The 14542-nt window shown below is 36.9% G+C and overlaps 1 protein-coding gene across 1 annotated transcript in view; it reads left to right on the top strand.

Moving 5' to 3' along the window:
* Window positions 1-14542, top strand: part of CFAP47 (cilia and flagella associated protein 47) — a 302627-nt gene that overhangs the window by 239935 nt on the left and 48150 nt on the right. The window contains exon 57 of the mRNA XM_065677208.1: window positions 1007-1096. Coding sequence (XP_065533280.1) covers window positions 1007-1096 — 90 coding nt within the window. The remainder of the gene's footprint in view (window positions 1-1006; window positions 1097-14542) is intronic.

Here is a 14542-nt window from a genome sequence, read left to right on the forward strand (position 1 = left end):
TATATAATATTGTTACTAAGACTTTATGGAGCAACTATACTAATATAGATCATTGGTACTACTGAAATCTCCAGGATAAACCAGACCCCAGAGAATTTACCTGTATAAGAATTGGCCCTAACTATTAGTAGTTTGTTAATACCTGTCATGCTTTATTTCAGTTTACATGGATAATTTGATTTCATGTTTTCAATGGCCAAATGTATTTTGATGTATTTTCTGGAAAAATGTGTAATTGTTTTTTAGAGGATATTCACTTCAAAGTTTGGAGGGAAATGGTCAAATAAAAGATTAAAGCTACAGTAGTGATTAGAAATTGGATAAGGGAGGTAAATTGGTTTCTTTCTTAAATCCAGTGTTATCTGGGTTGTCAAAACTGGTAACTATGGCAATGTATGAGGTTGCTTTTGGTAAGGTTATATGCACAGTCATATTGAAATAGCTATTTTATATTGTTGATTGTTGAAACTCACCTTATTTCTCAGATAAGATTGCACGCACTGTAGCTTGGCCATGTCTTTTTCCATACAAAGATTTCCAAAGTAGGAATACCACTTGTTAAATGTGAATTGCAAAATTATTTCAGACTGCTTTCTCTGACGTTTTTATGTAACAGAACTCAATTATCAAAGGCAAATCTGCTACTAACAATTTTTTTATTTCAGGCAGAATACACTGGACATAAGTATTAGTACACGTATTTAAGTCAGTGCTAGAACAAAGCATAACCTGGTGTTTTTTATTTTATGAAGTGGAATTATTTTTCAGAGATTAGCTAGCTAGTTCTGTGAAAATTATATTTAGCTGAATATGTAGATGGACACACAGAAAAGATAAATAACAGATATTTTAAACTTTGGACATAAAAAGTCCCATTCGCTCCCATTTGAGAATGTGTTTGTTATAATGTCTAAGAAGCTGTTTTATTAAGGAAATTGTTCAGTTGGGTTTTGACTTAAAAATGTATTTCGATGAATCATTTTTTTTTTTTTTTTTTTATATCAAGAGCAGTCCAGTCGTCATCTCAGTTCATCTGCCCTATCCAAGTCCACCAGTAAGGAATCTGTTTTCCATCTTCTGTTTAAACAACCACAAGGTATGTAATTACTTGAGTTCTATTTTGAAGTTTTCACATGGTATTATTTTTTACGGTCCTGATATCTGGAGTGTGTGAAATTCAGTGTTTTGATGAGTGCAACTCATCAGCTGAATCTGGCTCCTTGTGGAAACAGGAATCTAGCCCCATGTCAGTGATGTTTTTTGTTTTTTTTTTTTTTTACTTAAAATAAAGAGTAAAGTAAATAATAATTAGAGATACATGCAGTAAAATTAAAGGGTGAATGAGCCCATATAGTGATGCAGTCTTGATGGGTTCCTAAGAAAGTCTTTGAATTAAGAGATTAAATATAAATATATATACTTGTATTTTAGGGCTGTCAAGATAAGCAACACCACTATAAAGAATTTTATGAAATACGAGGTAGAAAAGCATTAACTGTTTATTAACAGAAAATTCTTAATTATATTTAAATTGGGAAGTTTCTTAAAAGTGTGTGATCGTCCATTTCATGTCACTACAGGTATTAGAATAAGCTGTGCCATTTTCCTTGAAGAAATAGTATCTGCCTCAAATGAAAGACCTGAATTAGGAAAATGAGGGTTACTTGTTTTCAATTTCATTCGAAAATTTGCCATTCACTGTGATTTTCCTGAAGATGTACTTGCCAAAACTTTATTTTGTGAAGAACGTTGCAGACCTTGCTGTTCCCAGCAAGGAACTGTTTCTGCTTTCTCTTCTTGAAGCTTACTATGCCTGAACTATATTTTTTGGTGATACGGAAAGAAGAATTTAGGAGAAAAATATGATGTAAGAATTGATCTGAATATCATACTGTTTTCTTTATGTATATTTTACATGGCCATATATAAAAATTGTAACTGTTGTCATTTTTTTTTTTTTTAATCACGTTAAAAATCTTTTTTATGGATAGACTCTGTACTTCTCTTTCCTTACACATGAGAGTAGATGAAGTGTGGATTAATGCAGGTGTTGCTGCTTTATCACTATTCCCTGTAATGAAGAAAGAATTCTTTGAAAATGTGTTGAAACCAAATATTCCTCTTAGGAGACTTGCTGGAATATAATTGCTAGATCATTCTATAAGCTAAATTTATACTGGTGGAGGAAGTGTGCTCTCTGCTATTTAATTGCTTGGGTTTTTTCATCACTGACTTTAAAAAAGGATGAAATTCTGAAATAGTGAGGCTGCGAATGTTGGAATAATTTTTTTCTTCATACTTTTACAAAAAAGGCAAAATACTAGCCATGCTCTGAAATTGTTACTCACAGTAGACTATCCTTTTTTCCTGCCTTGGCTTCACAGTAGCAATATAGGTCTTCTGACTGCCTGGTACTGTTTTCCAGTAGCACAGACTGCATTACTAGCAGTCCTAATCTGAAGCTGTGATCTCATTTTGCATTCAACCTCCAGTCATTGCATTTTATGGATTATTTGATGTTTTAGGTAGTCAATAGCCTGTCTGTTATGAATGCCGTGGTGTAGCATCAAGCAACAACAGTACACCGGGCAGTTAGCTGAACCTAGTCTTTTAGGTATCTCTCTTCATATTTAATCATGAGTTCTATGTGTTGCCCAGGGAAGTTGCGAATGCTCCATCCACGGCGGTGTTCAAGTCCAGGTTGTAGAGAGCCTTGGGTGGCATGGTTTAGTGTGAGGTGTCCCTGCCCATGGCAGGGGGCTTGGAACTAGATGATCATAAGGTCCTTTCCAACCCTAACTATTCTATGATTCTATATTTAGAAACTTTTGTATTTTATAGCTGTTACATCACCTTTTGCGTGTGCTGTTTAATTTTGCCTTCTAACTTTGTTTTAATGTCAAATACATGTATTAACTCTCTGAAGCACTTAGGAAGAAAAGATAAAATATATTCCATAAATGTATATGCTATTAGGAGACATTTTCCAAAAAGCTGCCTGCAGTGCTAAACCACTTTGATGGCAACCAAACTTGATATATAAAAATTCCGTGTTTGCACTTTGGAAGCATGTTGCTATTATAGTTTCATATTTTATTCAACAATGTTTGAGAAAGCATTTTAGCTTTCTTCCGATGTCATGTACAGTCTGTGATGATTATGGTTAACTTGGCTTTTAAACTAATTTCATCTACGAAATGGCATAAATTTTTTTCAGGTACTCAGGCCCTAAAATGTTAGATTTTAAGACTTCATTTTTTATTTCTATATTTATTTGCATCTGCTTTTTTTTTCTTTCAGCAATTCTGTATGCACAATCTGTTTTTTCTTTTGATTACTTTCCAAGACTGAAACCCAATGAAACGAAAATACTTGATCATCCTGGTTGTCTTCCTAGGAAGACTCCGTCTCTCTCTTTTATTTTTTTTAATATAATTTTATATCTTTTTGTTTCAGTAGTTTCTTGCTGAGTCTCTGAGGTGCCACTACCATTCTGTCTATGTTTTTACCATTCTTAGGTATTTTCTCACACTTTACCAATTTTCTCAGTAAAATCAATCCAAAGTTGTGGTGTTGTGCTGCACCTGATTAGGCTTTGCATCATAGGCAGGCAAACTGCTGCTCTAAAGATTACATGTTTTTGACAAAATTATTGTTTATGTTCACCATGAAAAAGCAGCCTTCTTGACCCTGTGTATGCAAGAAAGAATTAGTTTCCTTCTTGGCCATCTTTGGCCTATATGTATGACTTCAGCTAGCATTTTTTCTTTTCCTCTTATCTCTGAAATGCTATCAAGGCACTCTAAAGCTTGTACAGATGCTTTGTGAAATTTCCAACAAAAGGGAAAGCTTGGGACCCCTTTCTACTCCATGTACATGGCAGTTTTCTGCTCACCCTGTCTTGCCTTTGTTAACCAAGTAAAACCATTATAAATGAGCACTGTTGTAATGTTTTAGCTGACAGAGAAGCTTTTCTAAAGAGGTTGTCCATACTGGGACACGACATAGCAACGTGGGTGATGCAGTCTAAGCGATATTCTTTCCAGAGAAGTATGCTAACAAAGTCAATGCATTCCAGCTGTTGGCATTCCTGAGTGTAGGTTTTTCCCACTGTCAGCATGGGAAATCTTGCAGCCACAGCTCCAAGGGAACCTCTCTGAAGCCACAGCACATTTGACACATTCCTCACATGGAACCGGTTGGGACATTTTTGTGTCATGTTTTAAGGCACTCCTGCAAATTGATTTTATGAATGATTAGCTGGAGAATCTGTGCTCAAAAATATTCTGACAGACAGTAGGAATTATAGTGTTAATGAGTTACATGCTTTTCAGCACTGAAAAAGGTGTGCTTGATATATTGGTACATCAAAATATGAAATATTCTAATGCAGTGAACAGTAAGTCTTAAAAAATTTTCTCTGTACTTTTCTTGAATTTCTTCAGGTCATTACATATATGATAGGTTCTGTTATAGGCAACTTTTTTACCTTTAGATTTTATTTTCTTTGCAAATTATATGGTGCGGATATATCCTTATGTGCTTTTGCAGCTCCAGGCAACTGTTTTAGTGAAATAAGTAATGAAGTGAAAGGCAGCACTGTGAGAACATGCAGAAATTATCTATTACTGTTCTTTTATAAAAGCAATCTCTTGAATTAAAGTAGAACACTACATTCCTGTGAATATATAAGGAAATGATTTATCTACTTCAGCACCCTCTCCTGATGTTGCAAAAAAGTTAAAAAGGTATTCTGGATACAAGCACATTAAGGGAAGACATCAGATACCCATCTTTTGCATAGTTTCATGCAAATCCACATAAGACTTCCCATGTGGATTTATCATGGGAAACAGATTTTCAAACCATAATTGCCTCCCAGATTTAAGCTAGGCCATGCAGTAAGTTTCATCAGAATCTCATGATTTGTTACTGAACATCCAGAGTGTAGCACTTCAGAGCGTTTAAACTATGAAAATCAGCCTTAGGGGAGGCTGTTATTTTGCATTATCTTAGTCTATTTTTCTATTTAAAAATATCTGCTGTGTTTTGTAACTTGATATGAAATTATCTCCTTCAATTTCAAGAGAGCTAGAAAATGAAAAGGTGATTAAGTCTAACTTAGAATAGTGTATTGCTGCTAATCTATTTGATAACAGGTCTGGATGGACAAGATGAAGCCAGAATGTGTCCTTGAACAACACAGAACTACTTCCTTCCTCCCCTTTGCTTTTCGTTTTTGCTTCTAGGCTTCACCTTTTTAGGTAGTAAACCCAGTAAATACTCCAGAGACACAGATTTGTTTCACTATAAATTAATCAATACATCTATGTCTGGCTCTAAATTGGCTATAAAAATTTTCTGCACTAATCTTTTGTTTCTAGACACACACACACCATAGGAAAATTAGCAGCAGTATTAAACAGTTGTTTCTCAAGCAGCAGAACTAAAGAGGCTTGATTTTCTAGACTCCTGTCTTCCATTTCTCCTCTCCTCTGCTCTTTGAATAATCACAGCATACCTCTCTCTGCTATTAATTCATCTGTACAAGACCCTTCCATATCCATGCTCCACCCCAAATATATACTAAAGACTTAAGTTTATCCCCGTCCCTAAACTCGCTAGTAATTTTGCATCTGAAAAGTGCAGCTGTTGAGACTGCTATGGCTTTTCTTTATTTGTGTTTCCATGGTGACTTTCCATGTCTAGCCAGCTGTTGCTTTGCACAAAGCACTGAAGGAGTGTTGATCTGTGTCTGACTTTGCTGAAAGTGGACAGAAGTCTGAAAAAGAAACAAGCATCCCCTACAAAAACACCCTACTGTATTGATATTTATAACAAAATGTGTGGAGAGATGGAACAGTTACATAGATTTTTTCATAAAGAAGAGGCTGAAAACAATTATAGAGTTCTTGAAAAACTTACCTTAACAGGTTATATTTTTAAATGAGGAGGTATGTATAGGAAAGAAAATGAATCTTTTATTTCAGAACTTCTGGACTTGGAAGATCATGATAAAATTTGATGTTTTTCACAAGATGGATTGAGGGGTTGAGTGGAAGAAGAGCTAGGTCGTTTGAACTTTAATGACTTTTTTGTTTCAATTACTATATTCTGTCCAGGAGAGAAAGAAACAATTTAAACTTATCTTATTAAGTAATTGTCTGGGGCACAGATTTTATTTTAAAGAACAAGTTCTAGAAGGCCGTATTAAAACAGCTTTCAACCTTGAAGTTTTATTCCGTAAAAGTACTTGGTAATTACACTGTTGAATTAACATTAATTTTTTTCCTACACTGAGATTTTCCTAGATTTTTTTTGCAAAATGTTTTCATTGATTAATTTTTTTTTCCTCTCCTTTTTGTCAATGAAGAACGGGTCTCAAATACAAGAAACAAGCTAAAGCAAAGTCTAATTCTTTACATAGCAAGAATTTTTACCAAAGGCAGTAACAGAATTCTTTTCTGTTTTCAGCTGCATTTTTCCTTTTCCTATTATCTCTGAAATGCCATCAAGGCACTCCAAAGCTTGTACAGATGGAGATTTGCTTTGTGAAATTTCCAACAAAAGGGAAGGCCTGGGACCCCTTTCTATGCCATGTACACAGCAGTTTCCTGATTGCTGAATCACCCTGGCTTGCCTTTCTTAACCAGGTGAAACCACCATAAATGAGCAGTTGTAATGTTTTGGCTGACAGAGAAGCTTTTTTAAAGAGGTTATCCATACTGGGACATGACATAGCAATGAGTGACGCAGTCTAACAGACCAGAATTCTAGCAGTTAGAACAGTCTAACAGTAACAGAACTCTTTTCTGTTACTCTGTGGGTAAGAATTGTTAATACTGAATGCACACTGTGTAAAGAATTTGACTTTGCCTTAGCTTTCTTCCAATATGGCTCAGTACAGTGGCTCACACGTTAAAAGCCAGTGAAGATGTTTCTTAACTGACCTGGAGGTACATTGTGTACTTCTGCTTCATATTTCCCAAAGGTTGAACTTTTTATATACCTATTTAAGTGTGATGATCCCTGCTCTGATTCTTATTTTCTCATCCAAAGTAGCATCAAATGTTCTTAGACATTTAGGCTTAAGTGCCAGAGTGAGGAGTTACTGGGCACAGGTATTTAGAAGACAACTGTAAGACTTTTTTTGCAAACCCTTGGTACTCTTGGTGCTATAGTGGGGGTCTGTGAACGACAGGGATGTGCCTGTAATTTCTTCTGGAATTCCCTATAATGTAGCACAGATCCTGGTATGTTACACAGGAGCATCTCTTTTTTATCTTGTATTTGTGTAAAACCCAATCACACAAGTCAAACTTATAGAATTAATTCACTCCATCATTATCCTGCCAAACAACCTTGCATTTACACATTCCCTTCAATAGAAACATATTTCTGTTGCTTTCTGAAAATGTTCTTACTCTACAAACACAGATGGAATGATGTGAAATCTCAATCTGAATTGCAGTCAGCAAGGAATAGAAAGGAAAGTTGGTTTGTTTAGTTTGGTTGTATTTTTTTTCGTGTGAGTTTAGTCGCTAAGTCCTCAGAGGTAGTTGTTTGAATTGGTTAGGGAAGTTGTCAGTGTGCTGGGCATGCAGATATGTATTTTCTACATCTTGGTAGAGTTAGTGTTGGCTGGGCTTTAGTTTAGCAGTATACAAGATAGATAGTTCCAGAACTGTTGCCAGTAGCAGAAAAATTCTTGCTGAATAAGGAGGTTTAACATTTCAGAGTGTCTATGATGTAGCAAAGGCTTAGTATGCTTAAAATGTGAACCTCAGACTGAGAGGTAAGAATCCACTGGATTTTGGGACCACAAAGGTTTCTCTTTACCCTTCTGCTGGAACCAGATTCGAGGCAGGGGCTTCTTCTGCCACCCAGCAGCCAGGCTGAGTAGCTATTTCTGCAGACAGACCAGCAGACACACACACACAGAGTGCAAACACAGCCAACCACAGAGACTGACACAGAGATCAGGGCTTTTATCAGCACACCCATAAACACAATCAGCACTCCTGTAAATGTGAATAGGATGAGCAGCCTGGTGAGGGTGGTGCTATTTGTTTAGGTGAGGGTGGTGCTATTTGTTTAGGACTGAAAGTTAGTAGGTCAAGAGAGGTTCTCCTCCCCCTCTACTCAGCCTTGGTGAGGCCGCATCTGGAATATTGCGTCCAGTTCTGGGCCCCTCTGTTCAAGAAGGACAGGGAATTGCTTGAAGGAGTCCAGCGCAGAGCCACAAAGATGATTAAGGGAGTGGAACATCTCCCTTATGAGGAGAGGCTGAGGGAGCTGGGTCTCTTTAGCTTGCAAAAGAGGAGACTGAGGGGTGACCTCATCAATGTTTACAAATATGTAAAGGGTAGGTGTCAGGATGATGGAGCTAGGCTTTTTTCAGTGATACCCAGTGATAGGACAAGGGGCAATGGGTGTAAACTGGAACATAGGAAGTTCCACGTTAACATCAGGAAGAACTTCTTTACTGTAAGAGTGACAGAGCACTGGAACAGGTTGCCCAGGGGGGTTGTGGAGTCTCCTACACTGGAGATATTCAAGGCCCGCCTGGACAAGTTCCTGTGTGATGTACTGTAGGTTACCCTGCTCTTGCAGGGGGGTTGGACTAGATGATCTTTTTAGGTCCCTTCCAACCCTTGGGATTCTGTGATTCTGTGATTCTGTGAACTGTGATGGAGGTACATGCACACACCTTCAACCTATTGATGCACTAACACCCTTTCCCTCATCTTTTAAATATCAGCATAGACTTTAAAGTTTGTACAGTATGTGTCTGGCTTCTAGCTCCTTATATTGTCACTGGTTCAGATCTTGGGTCTTTCTGGATGTTGGTCTGCTCCTACTTGTTGGCTAGTCCAGCTCAAAGTTCACTGTCAGAACATACATTCACTCAGCTCACAAGTGCATGCATATCTGCTTTTCTCTTGAATATTACCATGGATTTAAGGTTGTCCTGTATGCATGCTCAGTCTGTAGTCCCTTTACCAGGTTTCTGGCCCTGACTATGGGTTGTTCCAGATGCTGCCTTCCTGCTACTGGCTGGCTGGTCTGACTTGATATTAGGCAGCAGCTGGCACCCAACGCCCATGAAAAACACTATTCTCTCCAGTGACTTGTCTCAGTCCCTCCAGTAGCTGGCAGTCAGGCCTCATCCTACTTGCTGCCAGTCCAGTTTGAACTTTGTTAGAGTGGCCAACTCACGTAGAGGCTCAGGATATGGAATGAACTTACACAGAAGATAGGCATAGGATTTGATAAAAGTATATAGTAGTAACCAGTTCTGAGGCATTGTCAGTATTACTGGTTAGCACCTGCTTAGATGACTGGCATAATTTATCCTCTTTTACCTTTATTCTCCTATGTTTGTAACTCCCTCATCCACTTTGGTGTTTCTCTTTTCTCTCCTGTGTTATCTCCCCTGAACATCCCACAATAAGTGTTGTATACACTTAAATAGTGTGTTTGGTTCTGTGGTAGGGTATGTGATTAATTGAAATAACAGCTGCTAAAAAGTCAGACAAATTGTTCATTATAGTGGCAGATGCATTTAGTTTATTCAGTTCTGACTGATGGATGAAGTTCTTGATTCAGAAGAACATTTGAGTATGTTTAATTTCAGGTATGCAAGACAATCCCTAAATAGCAAAGGATTTAAATTTAACCATCTGCTTTAGTTGCATTGAAATTATGGGAAATGTAAATGTTTATGTTAGGCATGTGTGGAGACATGGCTAGCAGAGAAAGGCCACGTTCCCATCAACGAGCTGAAATAGAACATTTGTTTAGAGAATGATGCAGACTTACTAGCAGCAGATAATGAGGAACTGAGGGACATCTGGAGGGAAGCGCCATGCTCTGGCCAATTACAGACAAGGACACTAACTAATAAACAAGATAAGCACATAAAAATAGAGGATATAAAAGTACACAGTTTAACTGCAAAAATAATGAGCTTACGCAATGCCTTACTTATGCCAGAACCGATCAAGCGCCTAGTATTTGCATATTCATGTATTACTGTTGCTATATTAACTGGAGGTAGAAGCCCAATAAACGAATCACGCTTATGGATCACAATGGTCATGTCATGATTCCTCCCTGCTGCGAGAGGCATGTATTCTAATTGCTGTAGTATGAATTAAGATAGGATTATTTGTATCCTTAATTATTTTGATAAATACTTTGGTATGCCACTATCTCTATGTTCACCTCAAAATTACGTATTTCTTCTTGTTCAGAAGGTAAAACCTGGCTCAATAATACTGTAGCTGCAGTTCTTGAAACATGGGGTCTTTAAAACCATTCTCTGTAGGGAAGGAATAATTTAATTAACATGAACATAATATACTTCATACTCTGCTGCTTTGTTTCTCTTCCCTAGATATTTTGTCATGCTATTACTAAGATTAACAAATTATTCAAAATATTTTTTATGGAGGAGGTAATAAATTATTCACATTCTCATTAAGAATTGATATCTTTCAGTTACAAAGGAGGAATTGGATTCCCTGATTTACTTTTCTGTCACAAAGCCTAAATGATGAGGCAGGGCCTATTTCAGTTTGACAAAGCCACTGGGATTATACCTGTTTGAGTGTACTTGCAAAAAAATTCATATAACTAGTAACTCTTTCCTCTTTGGAAGATTCAGTAAAAATTGATTTGTCTTTCTGTTCTGCCTTTTATGATGCGTACCGGGCCATGTTTTCATCTTTCACAATATTTATGCTGTTTATATGAAGATGAAGCTGCTACCTTCAATCACCAGCACCAGTAATGATGTCACATTTTACAATAATAGTTAGGCTTAAGCAATATTTTTTTCTTTAAATACAACATGGATACCAAGCTACAAAAACCTACCTGAGACCCAAACCACCCAGAAAAAAAAGGAATGTGGGCACTATTGCTGTGTTTGCTGTGTGTAAAGGGAGGATGTGCTTTAACTGTAAATTAGCCTTTGTCTCAGTTTTAATGTAATGCTTATCCTGCTCATAAGTCATAGTGTATAAGCATACAGAGGGGGTTTTGATATTAAGTATAAGACATAATTTGAGTATTCTTAGGGTAATGCAGAACAAAGATTTATGTTACAAATACATGAAATCATAAGTTTGAATCATAACTTTTACTGTTACAAGGAGTAATATCTCACAACCACGGAAGCATGCAACACAAAATTCTTCATTGGACATCAGGGTCTATGTTAACACACATAAGATGCTTTATTGCATTCATAGTCAGTTGGTCTAGTATCGTATGCTCATCTGCTCAGTGGAGGGAAATTGAACTTTTTTCTTTGCACAGTAATATCTGTTGAGATGACAACAGCTTTGCAGGCTTATGAAAACAAAGCTGGAAGAGTATTTGAATTTCTGGGACTCTTCTTGCTCTGACATTAATTTTGCCATTCAGTGGTTTAAGCCTAAGGGTTTGACACTTCTGTTATTACTGTTAATATGCTATGTAAGGTAAAATGTGTTTTTTTCAAAAATAGATATAACCTTTAAAATTTAAGTAGGTAATGAAAGTGCACCCATACTAAAGTACTTCCCACGGTTGCATGTTGGTAAGGCACTTGATAATTTTATTTTCACAAATCTCCACTCTACTTGTGGGAAGTTTTTTACCACTGTATTCATTTCAACCCAGAGAATCAGAGGCATAGGTGTACTAAAGTTTTCCCATACTAAAATAAAACTTAGAGGCTTGAAATGTAAGCAAATACTTTTTTCTCACAATTATATGGTGAAGCATTTAGAAAACAATTTTCATAGAAAGTCTAAAGGACAGAGACTTAGAATGCAACCTATTGCATGCAGCCATCAAGGAGTCCATGAAACTCCCTTATAAATAAAATAATTTTCTTCTTCATATAGATATGAAGATAAAAGAAAGGTTACTAGCCCATAGAAATTGATATCTTTTAATTACACATAGCACTGCCTTTTTCACAAGGAAGACCAGTAATTTAAGCTAATTCTTGAGGTCTGCTGCCATTTTTATTACCCCAGCTACATATGACCAGCAGAAACCACAAGCTGAATTGTAGGCAGTCCTGTCAGAAGCTGTTACAGTTCCTTTTTTTCCTAGCCATTTTATATGGTTTTCTCTTTTCTATTAAATAGGAACATAAGAATTTGATTGTTGAGAAGAACTGTTATTCAGACCTGTATGAATAAAACATTAAGATTTCAACATGCACAAACAAGCAATTCATTTTTATCACATACAATAGTGCAAGACCACAATACACAATATAGTAGCATGTCACTACCTATTGAGTAACCTTTGCCTTTCCAGCTTGCTCTATGTATTTTCAAGTGCAAAATCATGAACTGTATCCTATTAGCCTTTTCTTCTTATTGATTTTATTTTATTTTTGTTTCTTGGATCCACAGATTTACCTAATTTTCCTAACTGAATTAAGTGGAAATGCTTCTTTTCCCCCTACTTTTTGGTACCTCTCCTTATTGATAAGAGGAATACAGTTTTTTTCAAACTTCTTGAAACCTATTTACTTATAGATTCCCTCATTTGATATACAATGTTATTTAGCCTGTTTTGCCTTCTACAGGTTGTGTTCGTCTTTGCAATACATGCATATTCAGATGATTCAAGATGAGAATGAGAGATTCAGTCATCCCAGATTATTTAGCTGAACAGAGAGAACTTTGGTGGTGATTTGTTTTATCTAACTCACTAAAATCAGAATATTAGTAATGAGGAGTTTTCACTTTAACAGGAAAATCAGGGACTGAAGCCAGCTCAGTGTTATTCAGTAGCCAAATACAAAATTAAATATATTTCTAACAATGAGCTTAATAAAATCTGAGAACAGTTCTCAAAGAAAGGTGAAGTAATCATCACTGGCAAATATTACATCAAGCAGAAAGGGTTATTTTCTAATTAAATTCTCTTGTTCAAGAAGAGTTGTTCACACTGAGCCTTGAGTTTTTTAAATGCGTTCTAAGAAATCCTGTTTATTAATGTCAAATTAAATGGTTGCAAGGACTGAAATATTTTGCAGTGAAGAAATGAAAAAAAAAGCTCTGCAGAGTTCTGGATAGGTAAACATTCTTTAAACATATTTGTATTGGTTCAATCAAAAATGTCAAACAGTACTCAGAAGTTTCTGAATTGGCATTTTCAGAATTTCCATTGTATTATTTTGCTTATTCTTTTACTAATGATGGATGAAAATTGGGGCAAGAAAACAAGTACCATCGATTTCAGCTACAGGCTGGGCAGAGAAGAGATTCAGAGCAGCCCAGTGGAGAAGGACTTGGGGGTGTTAGTAGATGAGAAACTGAACATGAGGCGGCTTCAGTGTGCGTTTGCAGCCCAGACAGACAACCGAATCCTGGCCTGCATCAAAAGGAGCGTGACCAGCAGGTCGAAGGAGGTGATCCTGCCCCTCTACTCTGCTCTTGTGAGACTTCACTTCGAGTACTGTGTGCAGTTCTGGTGTCCTCAACATCAAAAGGACATGGAACTGTTGGAACAAGTCCAGAGGAGAACCACGAGGATGATCAGGGGACTGGAGCACCTCCCGTGTGAAGACAGGCTGAGAAAGTTGGGGGCTGTTCAGCCTGGAGAAGAGAAGGCTGCGTGGAGACCTCATAGCAGCCTTCCAGTATCTGAAAGGGGGCTATAAGGATGCTGGGGAGGGACTCTTCACTAGGGACTGTAGTGACAGGACAAGGGGTAACGGGTTAAAACATAAACAAGGGAAGTTTAGATTGGGTATAAGGAAGAGGCTCTTTGCTGTGAGGGTGGTGAGGCACTGGAGTGAGTTACCCAAGGAAGCTGTGAATGCTCCATCCCTGGCAGTGTTCAAGTCCAGGTTGGATAGAGCCTTGGGTGACATGTTTAGTGTGAGGTGTCCCTGCCCATGGCAGGGGGTTTGGAACTAGATGATCATAAGGTCCTTTCCAACCCTAACTATTCTATGGTTCTATGATTAGGTACAGACTGCAAAAGCTTTCTTTTCTTTACACATAACCACTGCACTCTGTTGCCTCTAATGAATCATCATTTTCTTTTAAGTTTTGTTGTCATTATTCTTTACACAAAAGGAAGATATCTAATAGTGAAATTAAATTTGGAGATCCGATATATTCCCTTAAGTTTTGTGAAAAATGAACTAATAAGTTTTTGAACCCTTTTCTAGCCTTTACTCCAACTTAGTGCTGCCATATATCAGAAAATAAGCCTTTTCATTTTTTTCTTTAAGTTGATACCAAATGACAGTTTGAGAAGTTCTGTTTACTGTCATCTTTATGCACAAGGATTTTTTGTTGTACCTTTTCTTCAGTTGACACCTATGACAAACAGCTATTGGGAAAAACTTTTGTCCTACAGTTGTTCAACTTTTGACTGCAAATCATTTATGCCTTGAGCTGCTTTAGAAACTGTCCTCATACATATGGAAAATGAAAATGCCTTAGATTTGAAGGCTAGCTGCTTCTTGTTTTGACAGGTTTAAAATGGATAATCCTAATTGATTAAGTCACTTCCATGA

The sequence above is a fragment of the Lathamus discolor genome, chromosome 4, assembly GCF_037157495.1.
Source record: "Lathamus discolor isolate bLatDis1 chromosome 4, bLatDis1.hap1, whole genome shotgun sequence".
Classification (NCBI taxonomy): domain Eukaryota; kingdom Metazoa; phylum Chordata; class Aves; order Psittaciformes; family Psittacidae; genus Lathamus; species Lathamus discolor.